This window comes from Anomaloglossus baeobatrachus, chromosome 3 (genome assembly GCF_048569485.1).
Source record: "Anomaloglossus baeobatrachus isolate aAnoBae1 chromosome 3, aAnoBae1.hap1, whole genome shotgun sequence".
NCBI lineage: Eukaryota > Metazoa > Chordata > Amphibia > Anura > Aromobatidae > Anomaloglossus > Anomaloglossus baeobatrachus.
This window is the reverse complement of record NC_134355.1, coordinates 495,294,806-495,311,475: the sequence shown is the minus strand read 5'-3', so window position 1 is coordinate 495,311,475 and position 16,670 is coordinate 495,294,806. Positions and strand designations below refer to the sequence as shown.

Genomic DNA, 16,670 nt, shown 5'->3' with positions numbered 1-16,670 from the left:
AGAATGTTCTTGAATTCTAGAAGTTTATCTGACACTTTATTTACAAGTAGCGGTAAGCAAACCCGAACATCTAAGGATCCACTCATTACTACTTACAAGGGCTACTGCATCATACATTTTATTCAAAGGGTCCCAAGATAAGCCCTTATACAGGAAGAAACTTTAAGTAAATGTATAACATAGCCCATTGAAATATAATGTAGAGTATAATTTATTATTTCCTGTCATTAAAAAATACTATAAAATATCTAGGTGACTAGCAGTCCATAATTAAGATACCATTCGTTATAAAAACACAGCATAGGTCAATAAGGCACAGTAGTTAGAGCCATTCCTTCACACCATTTTAGCTGCTCTTAGCCAGCTAACGCTCGGCTCAAAGGTATACATCTCTCCTCCCCCAAGGGTATACAGCTCACCCCCCTGGTATATAGCTCCCCACAAAGGTATACAGCTGACCTCCCCCAAGGGTATACTGCTGTCCTTCCCCCAAAGGGTATACAGCTCTCCACCCAAGGGTAAACAGCTCCATTCCCCAAAAGGTATACAGGCTCCCTCCCCCCAAGGATATACAGCTCTCCTCCCCAAGGGTATACAGCTCTCCTCCCAAAGGGTATGTAGCTCTCCCCCAAGGGTATACAGCTCTCCCCAAGGGGATACAGCTCTCTTCCCCCCAAGAGTATACAGCTCACCTCCCATGTATACAGCTCTCCTCCCAAGGGTATAAAGATCTCCCCCCAAGGGTATACAGCTCACCTCCCTGGTATATAGCTCCCCCAAAGTTATACAGCTCACCTCCCTCCAAGGGTATACAGCTCCTCTCCCCCCAATAGTATACAGCTCCCCTCCCCCCAAGGGTATACAGCTCCCCTCCCACCAAGGGTATACAGCTCTCCCCCAAAGTGCTTACAGGACCTATGATAATGTCACATGGAGGGGAGGAGTCAGGGGTCACATGATCAGATCCTCAGTGTATGCAGGACTCTGCTGTGCTGGATGTCATGGTGCTGAATGAGGTGACGTTTATGTGTGGGGTCAAAAGGGATTTAGAGTGTGGATGTAGTAGAGCTGTGTGAGTAATGTGTGAAGGGTGGAGCCATGTGTTTAATGTGCAGTGGGGCGGAGCCGCATGTTTAATGTGTGAGGGGCGGAGCTGCATGTGTAATGTGCGGGGGGCGGAGCCATGTGTGTAATGTGTGGGGGGGGCAGGATTAGCTAGCAACCATGAGTAATCACAATGGCTCATTTTATTTATATATATATATATATATATATGTGTGTGTGTGTGTGTGTGTGTATATATAGTACAGACCAAAGGTTTGGACACACCTTCCTCATTTCTAGAACAACTGTTAAGAGGAGACTGTGTGCAGCAGGCCTTTATGGTAAAATAGCTGCTAGGAAACCACTGCTAGGGACAGGCAACAAGCAGAAGAGACTTGTTTGGGCTATAGAACACAAGGAATGGACATTAGACCAGTGGAAATCTGTGCTTTGGTCTGATGAGTCCAAATTTGAGATCTTTGAATCCAACCAACGTGTCTTTGTAGAAAAGGTGAACGGATGGACTCTACATGGCTGGTTCCCAACGTGAAGCATGGAGGAGGAGGTGTGATGGTGTTGGGGTGCTTTGCTGGTGACACTATTGGGGATTTATTCAAAATTGAAGGCATACAGAACCAGCATGCCTATCACAGCATCTTGCAGCAGAATGCTATACTATCCGGTTTGCGTTTAGTTGGACCATCATTTATTTTTCAACAGGACAATGTCCCCAAACACACCTCCAGGCTGTGTAAGGGCTATTTGACTAAGAAGGAGAGTGATGGGGTGCTACGCCAGATGACCTGGTCTCCACAGTCACCAGACCTGAACTCAATCAAGACGGTTTGGTGTGAACTGGACTGCAGAGTGAAGGCAAAAGGGCCAACAAGTGCTAAACATCTCTGGGAACTCCTTCAAGACTGTTGGAAAACCATTCCCGGTGACTACCTCTTGAAGCTCATCAAGAGAATGCCAAGAGTGTGCAAAGTAGTAATGAAAGCAAAAGGTGGCTACTTTGAAGAACCTAGAATATAAGACATATTTTCAGTTGTTTCACACTTTTTTAAGTATTTCATTCCACATGTTTTAATTCATAGTTTTGATGCCTTCAATGTGAATCTACAATTTTCAGAGTCCTGAAAATAAGAAAACTCTTTGAATGAGAAGGTGTGTCCAAACCTTTGGTCTGTACTGTATACAGTATGTGTGTGTATATAGCAGGTATATCTGGTATATAAATGATAGAATATATATATATAGATATATATATATATATATATATATATATATATGTATATATATATATATATATATATATAGGTATATATATATATATATATATATATACATATATATATATATATATATATATATATATATATATATATATATATAAAATATATATATATATATATATATATATATATATATATATATATATATATATGTATATATATACTGTATGTATGTACATACACAGGTATATATGTCAGGTATATGAATGTGGATTGGACTACCTTGCCTCATAAAAACTTTTTTAATGCTGCATGTAATGTGGAATGTTATAAAAAAAAAAATAAAGCCGAATGGGAATTGAATAATGTAATAAAGTCTACTATTATTTTCATCTTAGCTGGATGCCTGGTACAAATGTTAAAGCTTTTGATTTGGTTATATTTATGAGAATTTTACACTTGTTAATTATTTATAGTGATATTTGTGTTATTTAATTATATAAGTACTAACGGACACATTTGTCCATATGTTCTTGGCAACAGATCACTGTTGGATTAAAATGGATCATGCTGTTACACAGTAATCACTCTCAGGAGGACTTACACTGTATTACAAGGTAAAATCTAATAAACATGCTGTTAATTTTTATCAGTAATGAATGAGTAATAAATCAAATAAAAAAATAAATAAGTAAATCTGATTACTATATTGCTTTTTCTAAAGTTTGTATATAAATATGCATGAGGTAATAGGAAAATATTACATGTGACATTCCTGTTCTAAATCTATGCTAACAAATGGATATGTCTGTCTGCTACCTTTCTGAAAGTCTATATGTGGGTGACTAAGAAGAGGAAGTTTTCCTTTATATTCAGTTTCCATCTTAAATTTTACAGATGAGGCCAAGGAATTCAAAGTTGGAAAAATTCCATAGGGATCAATTACACTAGTTTGGAAATTGAGCCAAACCATCATCAACATACCATATCCATAGTACAGGGCACCATGTGGGATATTCCAAAACAGTATCATATCACATTACAGGAATAAGCAATCCACCGTACATTACCATGAGATACATGTCTGCTCATAAATCAGGACAGTCGGGTGACTAAAGCAAGGCTGCTAGTATGGCACAAATGGAATTCTAACTATGTAAGCACCACAAATGTCCATATTATCTTGCATTCCTTCCATAAGTAAATAGCATACTAGAATTTGAAGGAACATTTTATAAATATCTAGTTAAGATTTGCGCTACATGGATTCATTTGCTAGCTTGTTAAGACAGAAGAACTTACAGAGAAGATTAAAAATGTCTTTTTTTATTTTGCTTAAAGGGGTTTTCCACTCTTAGGACAACCCCTACTGATTAAATTTGCTTCCCTCACTTAAAATAAAACACCCTGCACTCATCTCCCCCTCTAGCGCCAATCCAGCACTGTCGGTAACCGGAGTTCGGGGTTCACATCACATTGTGACATCATGGGAGCTCCATGTCCAATCACTGCAAGCTTCAGTTTCCCTGCCTTCAGACCACATTAGCACATGAGCTTCATTTCCTGTTGATTAACTCATTTTATCTGAAGGCCGTGAGCGAGAAGCTGGCTGTGATTGAACGCGGAGCTCGACTGACGTCACAATGTCATGTGAGCCTTAACCACAGTTAGGCTCGCTGTACACGTCAGTGAAAAACACAGACGTTCTTCACTCACGTGTAAAACACGCACATGTCCCTCCGTGTGCCGTGGTTCACGGCACACGTGGGTTGTCTAAGTGCAATCTGGGCTCCGTTCTCCATGGTCCGTGATTGCACAAAGAGATTAACTCACCTGTGCCCGCTCCCGCTCTCCATGGTGCTGAAGGCTCCCGCGGTGCAGCATCCGGCCGGCGCTGACCCCCGCAGCAGCTGCTTCCAGGTCGGCTGTGTCGTGCATTCATGAATATGCACGACAGTAATGAGCCGGCTCAGAACCAGCAGGCAGAACAGGTTGCAGAGAGCGCGGCTGAAGCCGGGTGAGTAACAATGATTTTTATTTTATATGCACGTTTTTTTCTGGCACGTGTTTCACGGATCACACCATTGCGTGGTCCGTGGGACATCAGTGATGCCAGAAAAACATGGACACGTCTCCATGCGGCAATCACGGAAACGCGGGTACGCCGCACGGAGACACGTTCAGTAAAAAATCACTGATGTGTGAGCAGACCTGTTGATTATAGTGGGTCTGCGTATGTCAGGGATTCTGGTACGTAGAAAAAAAAGCACAAACGTACCAGAATCACTGACGTGTGAAAGAGGCCTTACTGACAGTGCAGGAAAAGCACCAGAACGGGAGTACATGATCTTTTAATTTAAGTGGGGGAAACAAGTGTAATCAGAAAAGGTTGTCTAAGGCCCCTTTTACACATCAGTTTTTTGCCATCAGTCACAATCCGTCGAATTTTGGAAAAAACGGATCCGGTGACTGATGCCGCTGTATCCATTTTTTCTGCTCATCGACTTGTATTAGCGATGGATTGCGATGAATGACCTCACGTTTCATCTGTCGTTAGATGTATCCATTGAAAAATTTTTGTCCGTCGGACAGAGATGACGTCCACAGTAACTTTTTTTGTGTATATGGAAAAAACAGACAGAGACGGATCTGTAGCCATCTGTTGTTTGGTAGAAGGAAGCCTATGGGTGCAGGATCCGTCGTTACCCGTATTCCGGCGATGGATTCCATTTTTTTTTAACTGAGCATGCTCCAAGTATTATTTAGCCCCCAGCTAGTCGGATCCATCGAAAAACAGATCCATCGCATCAGCTTAACCACAATCTGCGACAGATCCGTCGAGAAAACAGAATGTGACTGATGGCAAAAAACTAATGTGTGAATGGGGCCTTAGTAGTCGACAACCATTTTAAGTTTAGAATACAGTCACAGGACCTGATTAATTTACTGTTTTTATTTCTCTTTTCTTTTATTTCATCTTGTGATACTTGCTCATGGTTTTGTGCCAAATTTATCAAAGGAGGAAACGGGGTTTATAAATGCTGACTAAGGTAAAAATATTATATTTTAGTTTTTTTAATTATTTCTATAAATTTTCTTTAAGCCAAACCATTGCGTGTGTTTCAACATGTTGCAAAAATTTCTGATATACAGTACATATTATCAATCTGAAGTACATTTGTAACAAAATGTGTGGCTTTTTGAGAATACATCAGGCAAAAATATCTGAAAACCCTAAGGCTATGTGCCCACGGGAAAAGTGTCCTGTGGATATATCCGCAGGACATTCCGCAGCAAACTTTGTCTATTTTCATGCTTCGGATGTGTTGCAGATGTTTTGCGGAATGTCCTGCGTATATGCTGCGGTCATTCTGCATTGAGGATACAGTACCATGGTTTCGGCACTGTATCCTCAATGCTCAATACGGCATGGTATCCTCAATTGGAGTGATCGGTGAGTTCATACTTACCTCCATCACACAGCACTTCACTTTCCGGCCAAGTCTGTCAGTGTCTGCACTTTGCAGGAGAAGGTGCGCGGGCCTGAACTAGCTCCGGCTGTCACATGACTGGAGCTCGTGCAGGCCCCGCCCACCACCTCCTGCTGCTTGCTTCTGGCTTTACTGTGCTCCTCTGCACTAGAGGAAGTAACTCCGGTGTCTGCTATCAAGGGAGGTAAGTAAGGGACCCTACGGAAGAATCCGCAGGAATAATTTACATGCTGCAGATTTTTCCGCAGGGAAATCAGCATTATTTCCGCTGCGGAAAAAAATCCAGCATGGGCACAGCAGTTCCAAAATGCTATAGAAATGACTGGGGACTCGCTGTACTGCGGATTTTTGAAAAATCCGCCGAATTTTTGCAAAAAAATCGCCGCAAATTCTGCAATTTTTCCGCAGTGTGGGCACATAGCCTAAGGCTTTGTGCCCACTATGAGTTTCTCGTGAATTTTTGCTGCAAAAGTGCAGCATCTTACAGTTCCAGCAAAGTAGGCGGGATTTATAGAAATCTAAGGCCCACGGTGCTTCTTTTTCATGTACTATAAACTGACTTGTAGTGCGTGTTTCAGATCTTCAACATGACAGTTTTTCTTGAAGGTACACTGGGGATTATGTACAGATTTTTCACATAGACTTGAATTTGATGCAGAAAATCTGTAGATGAAAAACGCGCACACATTTTAAGTGCGTTTTCACTGTGGAAACTGAAAAATCACATATTATCTGAACATGATTGTATCAATAAAGTTGTTTCCTTAAGGACAAATACTAGGAAATATAAAACAAAAAAAAGCTTTATTTATTACAGTATGCACTAGTTTTTTCAAAGTGTCAAATGAGACATGCTCATTCAAGTCTATGGGTGCACCCCAAAACATTGAATGCCCCATAGAGACAAAATTAAGCATCCATTTTTTATGGATACATTGCAAGTCTTTAACAGAGGAAACTGTAAAATGTCGTGTAAATGATTAATAAATGCTTCTGTAATAAAACGAATTGCATATGTGTTGCATATGAATTGTACATAGATTACTATTGAAGTGTCTGAGATTTTTGGATGAAACTATGAGGATTTTAATAAGGTTGTGTGAGATAAGCCTTAGAATAAAAAATGGGCATAGCTAGTGAGGAAATTGAGTGAAGACTGCTTAGTATGTGCCGCCGGCTTTTAAGAGTGAACAGCTGATCTCCCGGCCGCCGGCTTTTGAGAGCGACAGATAATCAGCCGGAGATCAGCTGATGGCTCACAGCAGCCGGCCGCCGAGTGATCAGCTGATCACTCACAGCAGTCGGCAGCCGGGTGATCAGCTGATCGCTCACAGCAGCCAGCTGCCGGGTGATCAGCTGATTGCTCCCAGCAGCTGGCTGCCGGGTGATCAGCTGATCGCTCATAGAAGCCGGCCGCCGGGTGATCAGCTGATCACTCACAGAAGCCGGCCACTGGGTGATCAGCTGATTGCTCACATTAGGTGGCTGCCGGGCGATCAGCTGATCATTCAGCCGCCGAGAGAGAGGGCATGAACAACTCAAAAAACTTTAAACTTTGCGTTCCTGCCACCCGACGGTCAGTCGTTCCACGACTGATCATTCGGGCGGAGGATGGAATGCAAGGGCATCAGTCACAATCGGCCGCTCATATAAGTCTATGGTAAACAACAGAATCCGCCAAATGGATTGCGTTGTTTATCGAAGCGGCGGCTTGTGACTGATGCAAAACAACGGAAATGTGAACCTAGCTTTACCTATATAGTTTGGTCCGGCTTTTCAGCACCCCCTATGATTATTGTGCAGCCATACTACAACTATGCATTCCTTTCATTTGTAAATAAGAACATATTATACATATGTGTATGGAAACTAATACTCGGACTGAGTGTGGGCCTCTTGAGATGAATTAAAAGGCTTGTATATGCCTTCTATGAGGCTGATCATAAATGGTCAACATTATATATTCATTCTAACATGGGTGAACCAAGCTTTGAACTATTACCAGCATTGCCGCTATAAGAAAAATCATAGTTTTACACTGTCTTCGCTAAAAGCAATGGGTTATGTGTATAAGAGTGTAAGAATATTGTCATGTATAAAAATAAGCATAAACTTGTAGATCAAGGAGTAATGGTAGAATTTCCACTTTACAAAGCATTAGTGGGGCCTCAGCTGGAAAATGCTGTTCAGTTCTAGGCACCTTTTCGTAGAATGCATTCCCTGTAAAAAGGTGTCTAAGGGAAAATATGATGAAATTAATATATGGTGAATAGCTGCTCTAGTTCGGAAAAAGCCTAGTTACTCAATGAGAGATTGGATAGCAAATATCTCATGTGAATGACCAGATTTATTCTTAGTATTGAGTTGTTGTATATGACTCGCCCACCCCAGGGCCTTAGATGACTCTGTGTCGGACCGGACTAGTCCAGGGTAGTCAGCGGTGGCGGGGCCCGAACCCGTGACCCTGGTGGAGTCATTTAATATGGCGCTATGGGGGAGCTGGTAATAAAGTTTGTATAAGATTTGTGACACCACCTGTGGATTGCGGCTTTTGAGCCGCGGATGCTGGGCGGGACTCCCGGGGATGGTGTTGTGGCAGCTAGGTGTTTCTGCTCCCCAGAGGTGGAGCGGCTACCCCAGGGCAATCGTTTATAAAGTCTATGGTGAGTGTTGATAGGATACAGGACAAAGCAGATGACACAGGGCTTGCAGTTTTACTCACTGTTAGTCTCACAGTTGCGCTGATCAGTTACCCGTGGTATGCCGGGATTCACTGTTCCGGACCTCCGCCGATCCCGAGCAGGTCAAAGGTCAGTACCGGTGCACTCCTCAATGTGCCTTCCCTGGCCGTCTCACTAGTGCTGACCTTGACTGGACTGTCCTGCGCCTCCGCCACCAAGCCCTGTCAAAAGGGTGGCTGACCTCAGTCCTTTTATTGCACCACTTGCCACCCGAGCTGTCGGATTGCTAAAGGAAATATTTTTCTTTCTTTAACCTGGGGACTGTCCCCGCTATTGCGACCAGATTCCTCCACCCCGGTGTACTTGGTGGAACAAGTCCACGGAGGCCTCCCGCACATCCGTGGCACTCTGGAACCATTTTCCTCGGTGTCACTTGGACATTCACCACAAAGCCAAAGTCTCTTCACTCCTGTCTCTCAGCCTTCCTGTCACAGACCCCCTCACTGACTCCTGTGAACTGTGACTTCTCTGACAGACTGCCTGGTTCAAACTTGAACTGACTGGTTTTCCTAACTACCCCACTGACTTCTCCTACACTCCCCCCTGCCAGGATCCACCCCTCTAGTACAGTGAATGGGACTTAAGGCTCCATAACCAGGTATACTGGTTGCTACTTCAATTTTTAATGGAGTACCTGTCTTAAACCCTGACCCAGTGTGTGACCTAACAATTGATGTGTGCAGGGTTTTGTCTGTGAATCGGTAGATGACCCCCTTCCCACTCAGGATGGGATACAACACCTCTGGCTGAGGTGCAGTACCTCTGTGGCGACGAAAGCCTCAGGGGCGCCACATATAATGTGTATGGTTATGCACCACTGTCAATGGAATGGAAACATCAGTTACCCATTTATTCATATTGTATTAATTTAGAGGAGTAATAAACAAAGGTTGTGTAAAATGCAGGGTTCAAGACATGGAGCTCCAGAATTGTTAATTTATGGGAATTTATTTTTTTCATATTTACTATAGCTACTGTATATATCAGGATATCTGACAGATGCACTTTACACTTATTTAACCCGATAATGAGCAAGTGCTGTAAATTTGCAAAAATTAGTTCTGGGTATAATCCTGAACAATTGTAATTTTATGCTGAGGGGGTTAATGCTCCTATTCCTGTACAAGACAGCTGTGGATCCTGGGGAGAAGCCAGAAGCAGGTTATTATAAATTTTGTCTTCTCATTTGCTTTGCTACTTAGCACTCAAAGAGTGCTGTTCCAGAAACAGAAGCCTCACCATTTAGAATGCTTCTGTGGTACTGGCAAGCCCATAATTAACAGGTATCTTCCTGGTATTGCAGAACTGCTGGTCCCTAGCTGATTAAAATATGCTCCGCTAGTGAATTACGTCACTGTAGTGGGCGTTTTTTCCTGTTTGCGTAAATCCACATGACTGTTTGTCTCACATTCAAGAAAAAGGTCTAATTATTCTAGTCAAACTTTGATTACATTAACCCAAAAATTAGAAGAAAATACCAAAATTTTAATTCTATTCAGAAAACTACCAGGATACACCACAGATATTTCCAAACTCAATATCCCAATAGATACACCATACCTCATCAACTCATGAGTCTTTATTGATGACAGATTAAAAACATAAATCACAAAGGACAAAATTAAAAAAATATATTAAAAACACGGGGCATGGAGAGCAGGTCATACTCCAATTAACCATGAATTTATATTCAAATATACATATGGGGGTTATAAATAGAGATGAGTGAACCGGTCGCGGTTCGGCTCGAGCTTGGTTCACCGAACGGAGGTCTCATTCGAGTTCGGTTCGACGAACCGGTTCGGCGAACCACTTGAACCCATAGGAAACAATGGGAGGCAATCACAAACACATAAAAACACATTATGTACATACATTGCCACATAAACATTGCCATAACACTTACCGGTCCCCGCGAAGCGTACTGCACTCTGTCTCTTGCCGCTATTCCATCCGATGATCGCTGAATCTTCCCGGTAACCAGCACTGCCAGCAGTGATGCAGGACCTATCGTGACGTCAAAATAGCCATGTGACCAGTCACGTGTCTGTTATCTCATTGGCTACAGACTGGTCACATGACTATGACGCATCATGTAGGACCTGCGACTGCATCTCTCCAGTACGCGGTGATCGTTTGTGTATCGCCGTGTACCGGGGACATGCTCTGGCATGCAGTCGGGTTCCCGGTCTGCTTCCCAGTTCCGTTATAAACCAGCTGCCACAGCCGGTCGATAACGGAGGTCACCGTTGCTATAGCAACGCACTTGTCAGTGGTGATGTCACCGCTCACAAGCAGCAGCTCGGGGAATTGCATCGCCTTCTTCCTAATCAGTGCTGATGGAGCAGAGCTGCATGTGTTGAAGGAGAAAGAAGACAGAAGAGCCGGATCCTGGAGGGATGCGAGGGAGTAATAAACATGGAGTCTAGAATGTGTCTGTGTATTTATTTCTATTAAAGTATTTTTTCTCTGTGTGGTGTCTTTTTTTAACCCTTTATTGGTGATTCTTAATGGATGGGTCAAACTTGCCTGACATTAAGAATCTCTGGCTTAATACTAGCTAGTAAAACAAAGCCAGTATTAACCCTTATTACCCAGCAAGCCACCATCACCAGAGCTGTTGGAAGAGTTGGATACAACGCCAGATGATGGCGCTTCTATGAATGCGCCATTTTCTGGGGCAACTGCGGATTGCAATTCGCAGCAGAGGCGCCCAGAAACCTTGGGCTAACCTGTGCTGTGGATTCCAATCCCCAGCTGCCTAGTTGTACCTGGCTGGACATAAAAATATGGCGAAGCCCACGTCATTTTTTTGGTGGGAAAAAAAGTCCTGCATACAGTCCTGGATGGAGTATGCTGAGCCTTGTAGTTCTGCAGCTGCTGTCTGCTCTCCTCCATACAGACAGACAGCAGCTGCAGAACTATAAGGCTCAGCATACTCCATCCAGGACTGTATGCAGGACTTTTTGCCCCCCCAAAAAACTTATTTGGGCTTTGCCATATTTCTGTATGCTAGCCAGGTACAGCAGGCGGCTACGGGCTGCCCCCAACCCCCAGCTGCCTATTTGTACCCGGCTGGGAACCAAAAATATAGGGAAGCCCTTTTTTTATTAAATATTTCATGAATTTCATGAAATAATTAAAAAACAAATGACGTGGGCTTTGCCATATTTTTGTATGCTAGCTAGGTACAGCAGGCACCTACGGGCTGCCCCCAACCCCCAGATACCTATTTGTACCCGGCTAGGAACCAAAATATAGGGAAGGCCTTTTTTTTATTAAATATTTCATGAATTTCATGAAATAATTAAAAAAACAAATAACGTGGGCTTCGCCATATTTTTGTGTCCAGCCAGATACAACTAGGCAGCTGGGGATTGGAATCCACAGCACAGGTTGGCCTGAGCTTTCTGGGCCCCTCTGCTGCGAATTGCAATCCGCAGCCGCCCCAGAAAATGGCACTTTCATAGAAGCGCCATCATCTGGCGCTGTATCCAACTCCTCCAGCTGCCCTGGTGATGGGTGGCTTGCTGGGTAATAATGGGATTAAGGCTAGCTGTATATTATCAACTGGCCCTCTGCCCGAAATTCATGGTGGCACGCCAATATTAGACGTGGCCACCATGAATTTCTAGTACCGATAAAAAGAACCACAACACACAGAATAGTATTTTTATTATAAATAAAACACAACACAATTAGTGACTCCATCTTTATTGAAATAAAGAACCCCCCTCCGCAGTAATCCTGGGTTAAGGGTCCCGCGCCGTCCAATCCGGATCCAATATCATCTGGAAGGCAAAGCGATCAGATGATGTGTCAGGTTCAAGGGCCTGATTAACATGACACAGCAGCTGATTGTATAAATGGCTTTTATACAATCAGCTGATGCATCAGTGCAAAAAAACAAACTACACACTTCAGTGCAGGCTCCTGTCCGACAGCATCAGCTGATAGTTTAGCCGGCCGGGCGGTAAAAAGCCGGCCTCACCGCTCGACTTATAGTCTCAGCTGATTCCGTCAGATGACCGCATCAGCTGATCATCGCCAGGTCTGAGAAAGAGAGAGGGAGAGAAGGAAGATAGAGAGAGAAAGAGAAAGAAGAGAGAGAAAGAAGCAAAAGAGGAGAAAGAAGAGAAAGAGAGAAGAAAGAGAGAGAAAGAAGAGAGAGAAGAAAAAGAGGAGAAAGAAGAGAAAGTAGAGAAAGAAGAGAAAAAAGAGAAAGTAGACAAAGAAGAGAAAGAAAGGAGAGAGAGAAAGAAGAGAAAGAGAGAAGGAAGAGAGAGAGAGAAAGAGAAAGAAAGGAGAGAGAAAGAGAGAGAGAAAAGAGAGAAAGAAAGGAGAGAGATAGGAGAGAGGGAAAGGAGAGAGAGAGAAAGAAAGGAGAGAAAAAAAGGAGAGAAAGGAGAGAGACAGAAAGAGGAGAAAGAAGAGAAAGAAAGGAGAGAGGGAAAGGAGAGAAAGAAAGGAGAGAGAGAAAGGAGAGAAAGAGAGAAGGAAGAGAAAGAGAAAGAGAGAGAAAGAGAGAAAGAAGAGAGAGAAGAGAGAGGAGAAAGAAGAGAAAATAGAAAAAGATGAGAAAGTAGAGAAAGAAGAGAAAGAAAGGAAAGAGAGAAAGGAGAGAAAGAAAGGAGAGAGAGAGATAGGAGAGAGGGAAAGGAGAGAGAGAGATAGGAGAGAAAGAAAGGAGAGAGAGAAAGAGAGAGAGAAAGAGAGAAAGAAAGGAAAAAGAGATAGGAGAGAGGGAAAGGAGAGAGAGAGAGAAAGGAGAGAAAGATAAGAGAGAAAGAGAGAGAGAAAGGAGAGAAAGAAAGGAGAGAGAGAAAGAAGAGAAAGAGAGAAGTAAGAGAGAGAGAAAGAGAGAAATAGAGAAAGAAGAGAGAGAAGAGAGAGAGAAGAGAGAGGAGAAAAAGGAGATAGTTGAGAAAGAAGAGAAAGTAGAGAAAGAAGAGAAAGAAAGGAGAGAGAGAAAGGAGAGAAAGAAAGAAGAGAGATAGGACAGAGGGAAAGGAGAGAGAGAGAAAGAAAGGAGAGAAAGAAAGGAGAGAGAGAAAGAGAGAGAGAAAGGAGAGAAAGAGAGGAGAGAGATAGGAGAGAGGGAAAGGAGAGAGAGACAAAGGAGGGAAAGAAAGGAGAGAGAGAAAGAGAGAGAGAAAGGAGAGAAAGAAAGGAGACAGAGAAAGGAGAGCAAGAAAGGAGAGAGAGATAGGAGAGAGAGAAAGGAGAGAGAGAAAGAAAGGAGAGAGAGAAAGGAGAGAGAGAAAGAAAGGAAAGAGAGAAAGAAGAGAAATAGAGAAGGAAGAGAGAGAGAAAGAGAGAAAGAGAGAAAGAGGAAAAAGAAGAGAAAGAATAGAAAGTAGAGAAAGAAGAGAAAGAAAGGAGAGAGAGAAAGGAGAGAAAGAAAGGAGAGAGTTAGATAGAAGGGAGGGAAAGGAGAGTGAGAGAGAGAAAGGAGAGAAAGAAAGGAGAGAAAGGAGAGAGAGAGAGAGAGAGAAAGGAGAGATAGAGAGAGAGATCACAGCTGATGTCTGGCTTCTCCCCTCAGTGCATAATTAAATTATATATATAAATATATTATAAATATAATTTATTAAAAATAAAAAAAATAAATAAATTTACCGGGTCTAGAACTCACGACCTTAGGTGAGCACTCTATCCACTCAGCTGTTGCTTCTAATGAGAATGATAGGCACATTTGGTAGTCTTGAAGTCTGGATTGCTGAAGTCTCAGCTGACCACGTGATTCATTTAAAGCTATGTGACGGTCATGCAGAGCACTCGTGTTCTGTAGCAGAGATGACAGTTTCATGTGGATTACGTCGGACCTGGAGGGGTATTGGAGGATTTTAATAAAATGGTGAAACTGTGTTTTTTTGTCTTTTATTCCAAATAAAGGATTTTTCGCGATGTGTGTTTATTTACTTTCACTATATAAATAGATAATAATTATAATTTGAAATTATAAATTAAAAAAAAAAATAAAAAAGTCTTTACCGGGACTAGAAGTCCCGATGTTATGCTTCTTAGGCAGGCGCTTTATCCACTAGTCTATTGCTTTTTACAAAAAAGATAGGCAGATTTTCTAATCTTGAAGCCTGCTGTGCTGAGTGAAGTCTCTGCTTCATTGCTACGGAGCAACTACTTCCACGAGAGAGCAGAGCTGACCTTGTTGTGTGGATTACTTCGGACCTGGAGGGGTATTTTTGGGATTAATAAAGGGGTGTCTTTTATTCCAAATAAAGTATTTTTTGCGGAGTGTGTTTCTTTACTTTCAGTTACAGTTTAATCATGGAAGGCATCTCGGGGAGACGCCTGCCATGATTAAATTCATTATTACCTCAATTGCCACTGCACCAGGGCAATTCAGGATGAGCTGGGTAGAGTCCCAAGACTGTCATACCTAATGGATGCGGCAATTCTGGGCGGCTGCAGGGTGATATTGTTAGGGTGGTGGGCTCCCCATACCGTGGCGCTCTCCATCCGGACAATACCAGCCTCCAGCCGTGCGGCTTTATCCTGGCTGGTATCAAATATGGGGAAAACGGCATTTTTTTTTTAATTTATTTATTTATTTATTTTAATGCACAAATATAGACCCGCCCACTGGCGGCTGTGATTGGTTGCAGTGAGACAGCTGTCACTCAGCTTGGGGACGTGTCTGACTGCAAGCAATCATAAGCACCGGTGTGCAGGGAAAGCACGGAATAACTAATTGACTAATGAAGCGGCAGCCATTTTCTAAAGACGCTGCAGATTTGTGACAGCAGGGGAGCGAGACGCCCGTGATCGGTGAGTAGGAAAGGGAGAGGGATTGTGCTGGGGACGCAGGACACATGCAGATAGCAACATGTGCACATAGCCTTACTGTGAAAAGCCACATTTATAGTGATAGAACCGTTCTCGAACATAACTCAAGCTACCAAACTTTTAGCAAAAAGCTCGAGTTCGAGTTCTAACTAGAACACCCCCCAAAATCACTCGAACCGCGAACTGGAGAACCGCGAACCGAGAACCTTGAATCGCGCTCAACTCTAGTTATAACTATTTAAAGATGGTGGTAATCAATATAACACTTTACAATATACAATATCACCATATAATTCATCAATGATGCATTCAATTCCATTATATCATAGCATTATATGCATAGCATCATCAGTACAGTCACCCCATTAGTAACATCCCATAGACAAACCTGATGCTATGGTATAACGAGTAGGAGACTGCTCCCCTGCCACACACTCCAACGAGTATTTCGCAACTGCTTCTTCAGGGAGTGACCATATTGAGTTTGAAACTTTGATTACAGTCTCAGCAGAGTGAGATTAGTTTTTTCAGAGGCTGAGAGAGAAAAAGGATCTCCATCTACTCTATGCTGTCACTGTGAAAATTGGACTACAATCGCTAGCCATCCGAGCGTGGTCTGATTATTTTTTCCTGGACCCATACACTTGCGTTGCTGATTTTGATTCAAGACTCAGATAGAAGTCAGATGTGTCTTCGATTTTGACCACTCAGCCACATGAAAAAAAATATCCATCTGCACAGCCCCATAGAATATCATAAATTTGAGTACTTTCCATGAAAAACGTGGGTAGCACTTGGATTAGAGTAGGTTGTGTGTGCATTAGCCCTTACTGGGTTTTTATGAAAGCGTTAGTTACAGTGGAAAAAATTAGTAATAAAAAAAAAAATTTGCTCCCAAGAACTTTTTTCGCATTCCATGATGGTTAAATTAGGAAAAGAAACACATATATAAATATATGCATGCAATTTAAACTTATACAAAAACAGTGCTAAAAATAATACAATTTGTCCCACATAAAACGAAATCCTCATACAGCCAAGTCATTAGAAAAAATATGGCTGCTCATGGAGGAGAAGTAAAAAAAATAAAATTGTCAACTGCAGCCAGTCAGTGAGCCCAGCAGCTGTGCTAAGGTAGATGTCTCAGGTTATTATGTTGTTCAGTGATTGGCTAAATGCATGCTGTCAAGGGAAAAAAATGTTTAAAAGTACTGAGAGTCCTCAGTGGTTGATATCTTTTAATGGCTAACTGAAAAGAGGATACTAGTAGTAGCAAGTAGCAAGTAGCAAGGTTTCGAGACTACTCACATCTCTTCATCAGGCTCAGTAGACCTGAGTAGTCTTGAAAGCTT

General features: G+C 42.5%; 2 protein-coding genes across 2 annotated transcripts in view; one reads left to right on the top strand and one right to left on the bottom strand.

The window, feature by feature from the left end:
* Nucleotides 1-10,086, top strand: part of LOC142295821 (uncharacterized) — a 34,957-nt gene extending 24,871 nt beyond the window's left edge. The window contains exons 4-5 of the mRNA XM_075338911.1: nt 9,714-9,794; nt 9,927-10,086. Coding sequence (XP_075195026.1) covers nt 9,714-9,794; nt 9,927-10,086 — 241 coding nt within the window. The remainder of the gene's footprint in view (nt 1-9,713; nt 9,795-9,926) is intronic.
* The window catches only part of BCHE (butyrylcholinesterase), a 131,915-nt gene that overhangs the window by 88,148 nt on the left and 27,097 nt on the right, over nt 1-16,670 (bottom strand). The window lies entirely within an intron of this gene.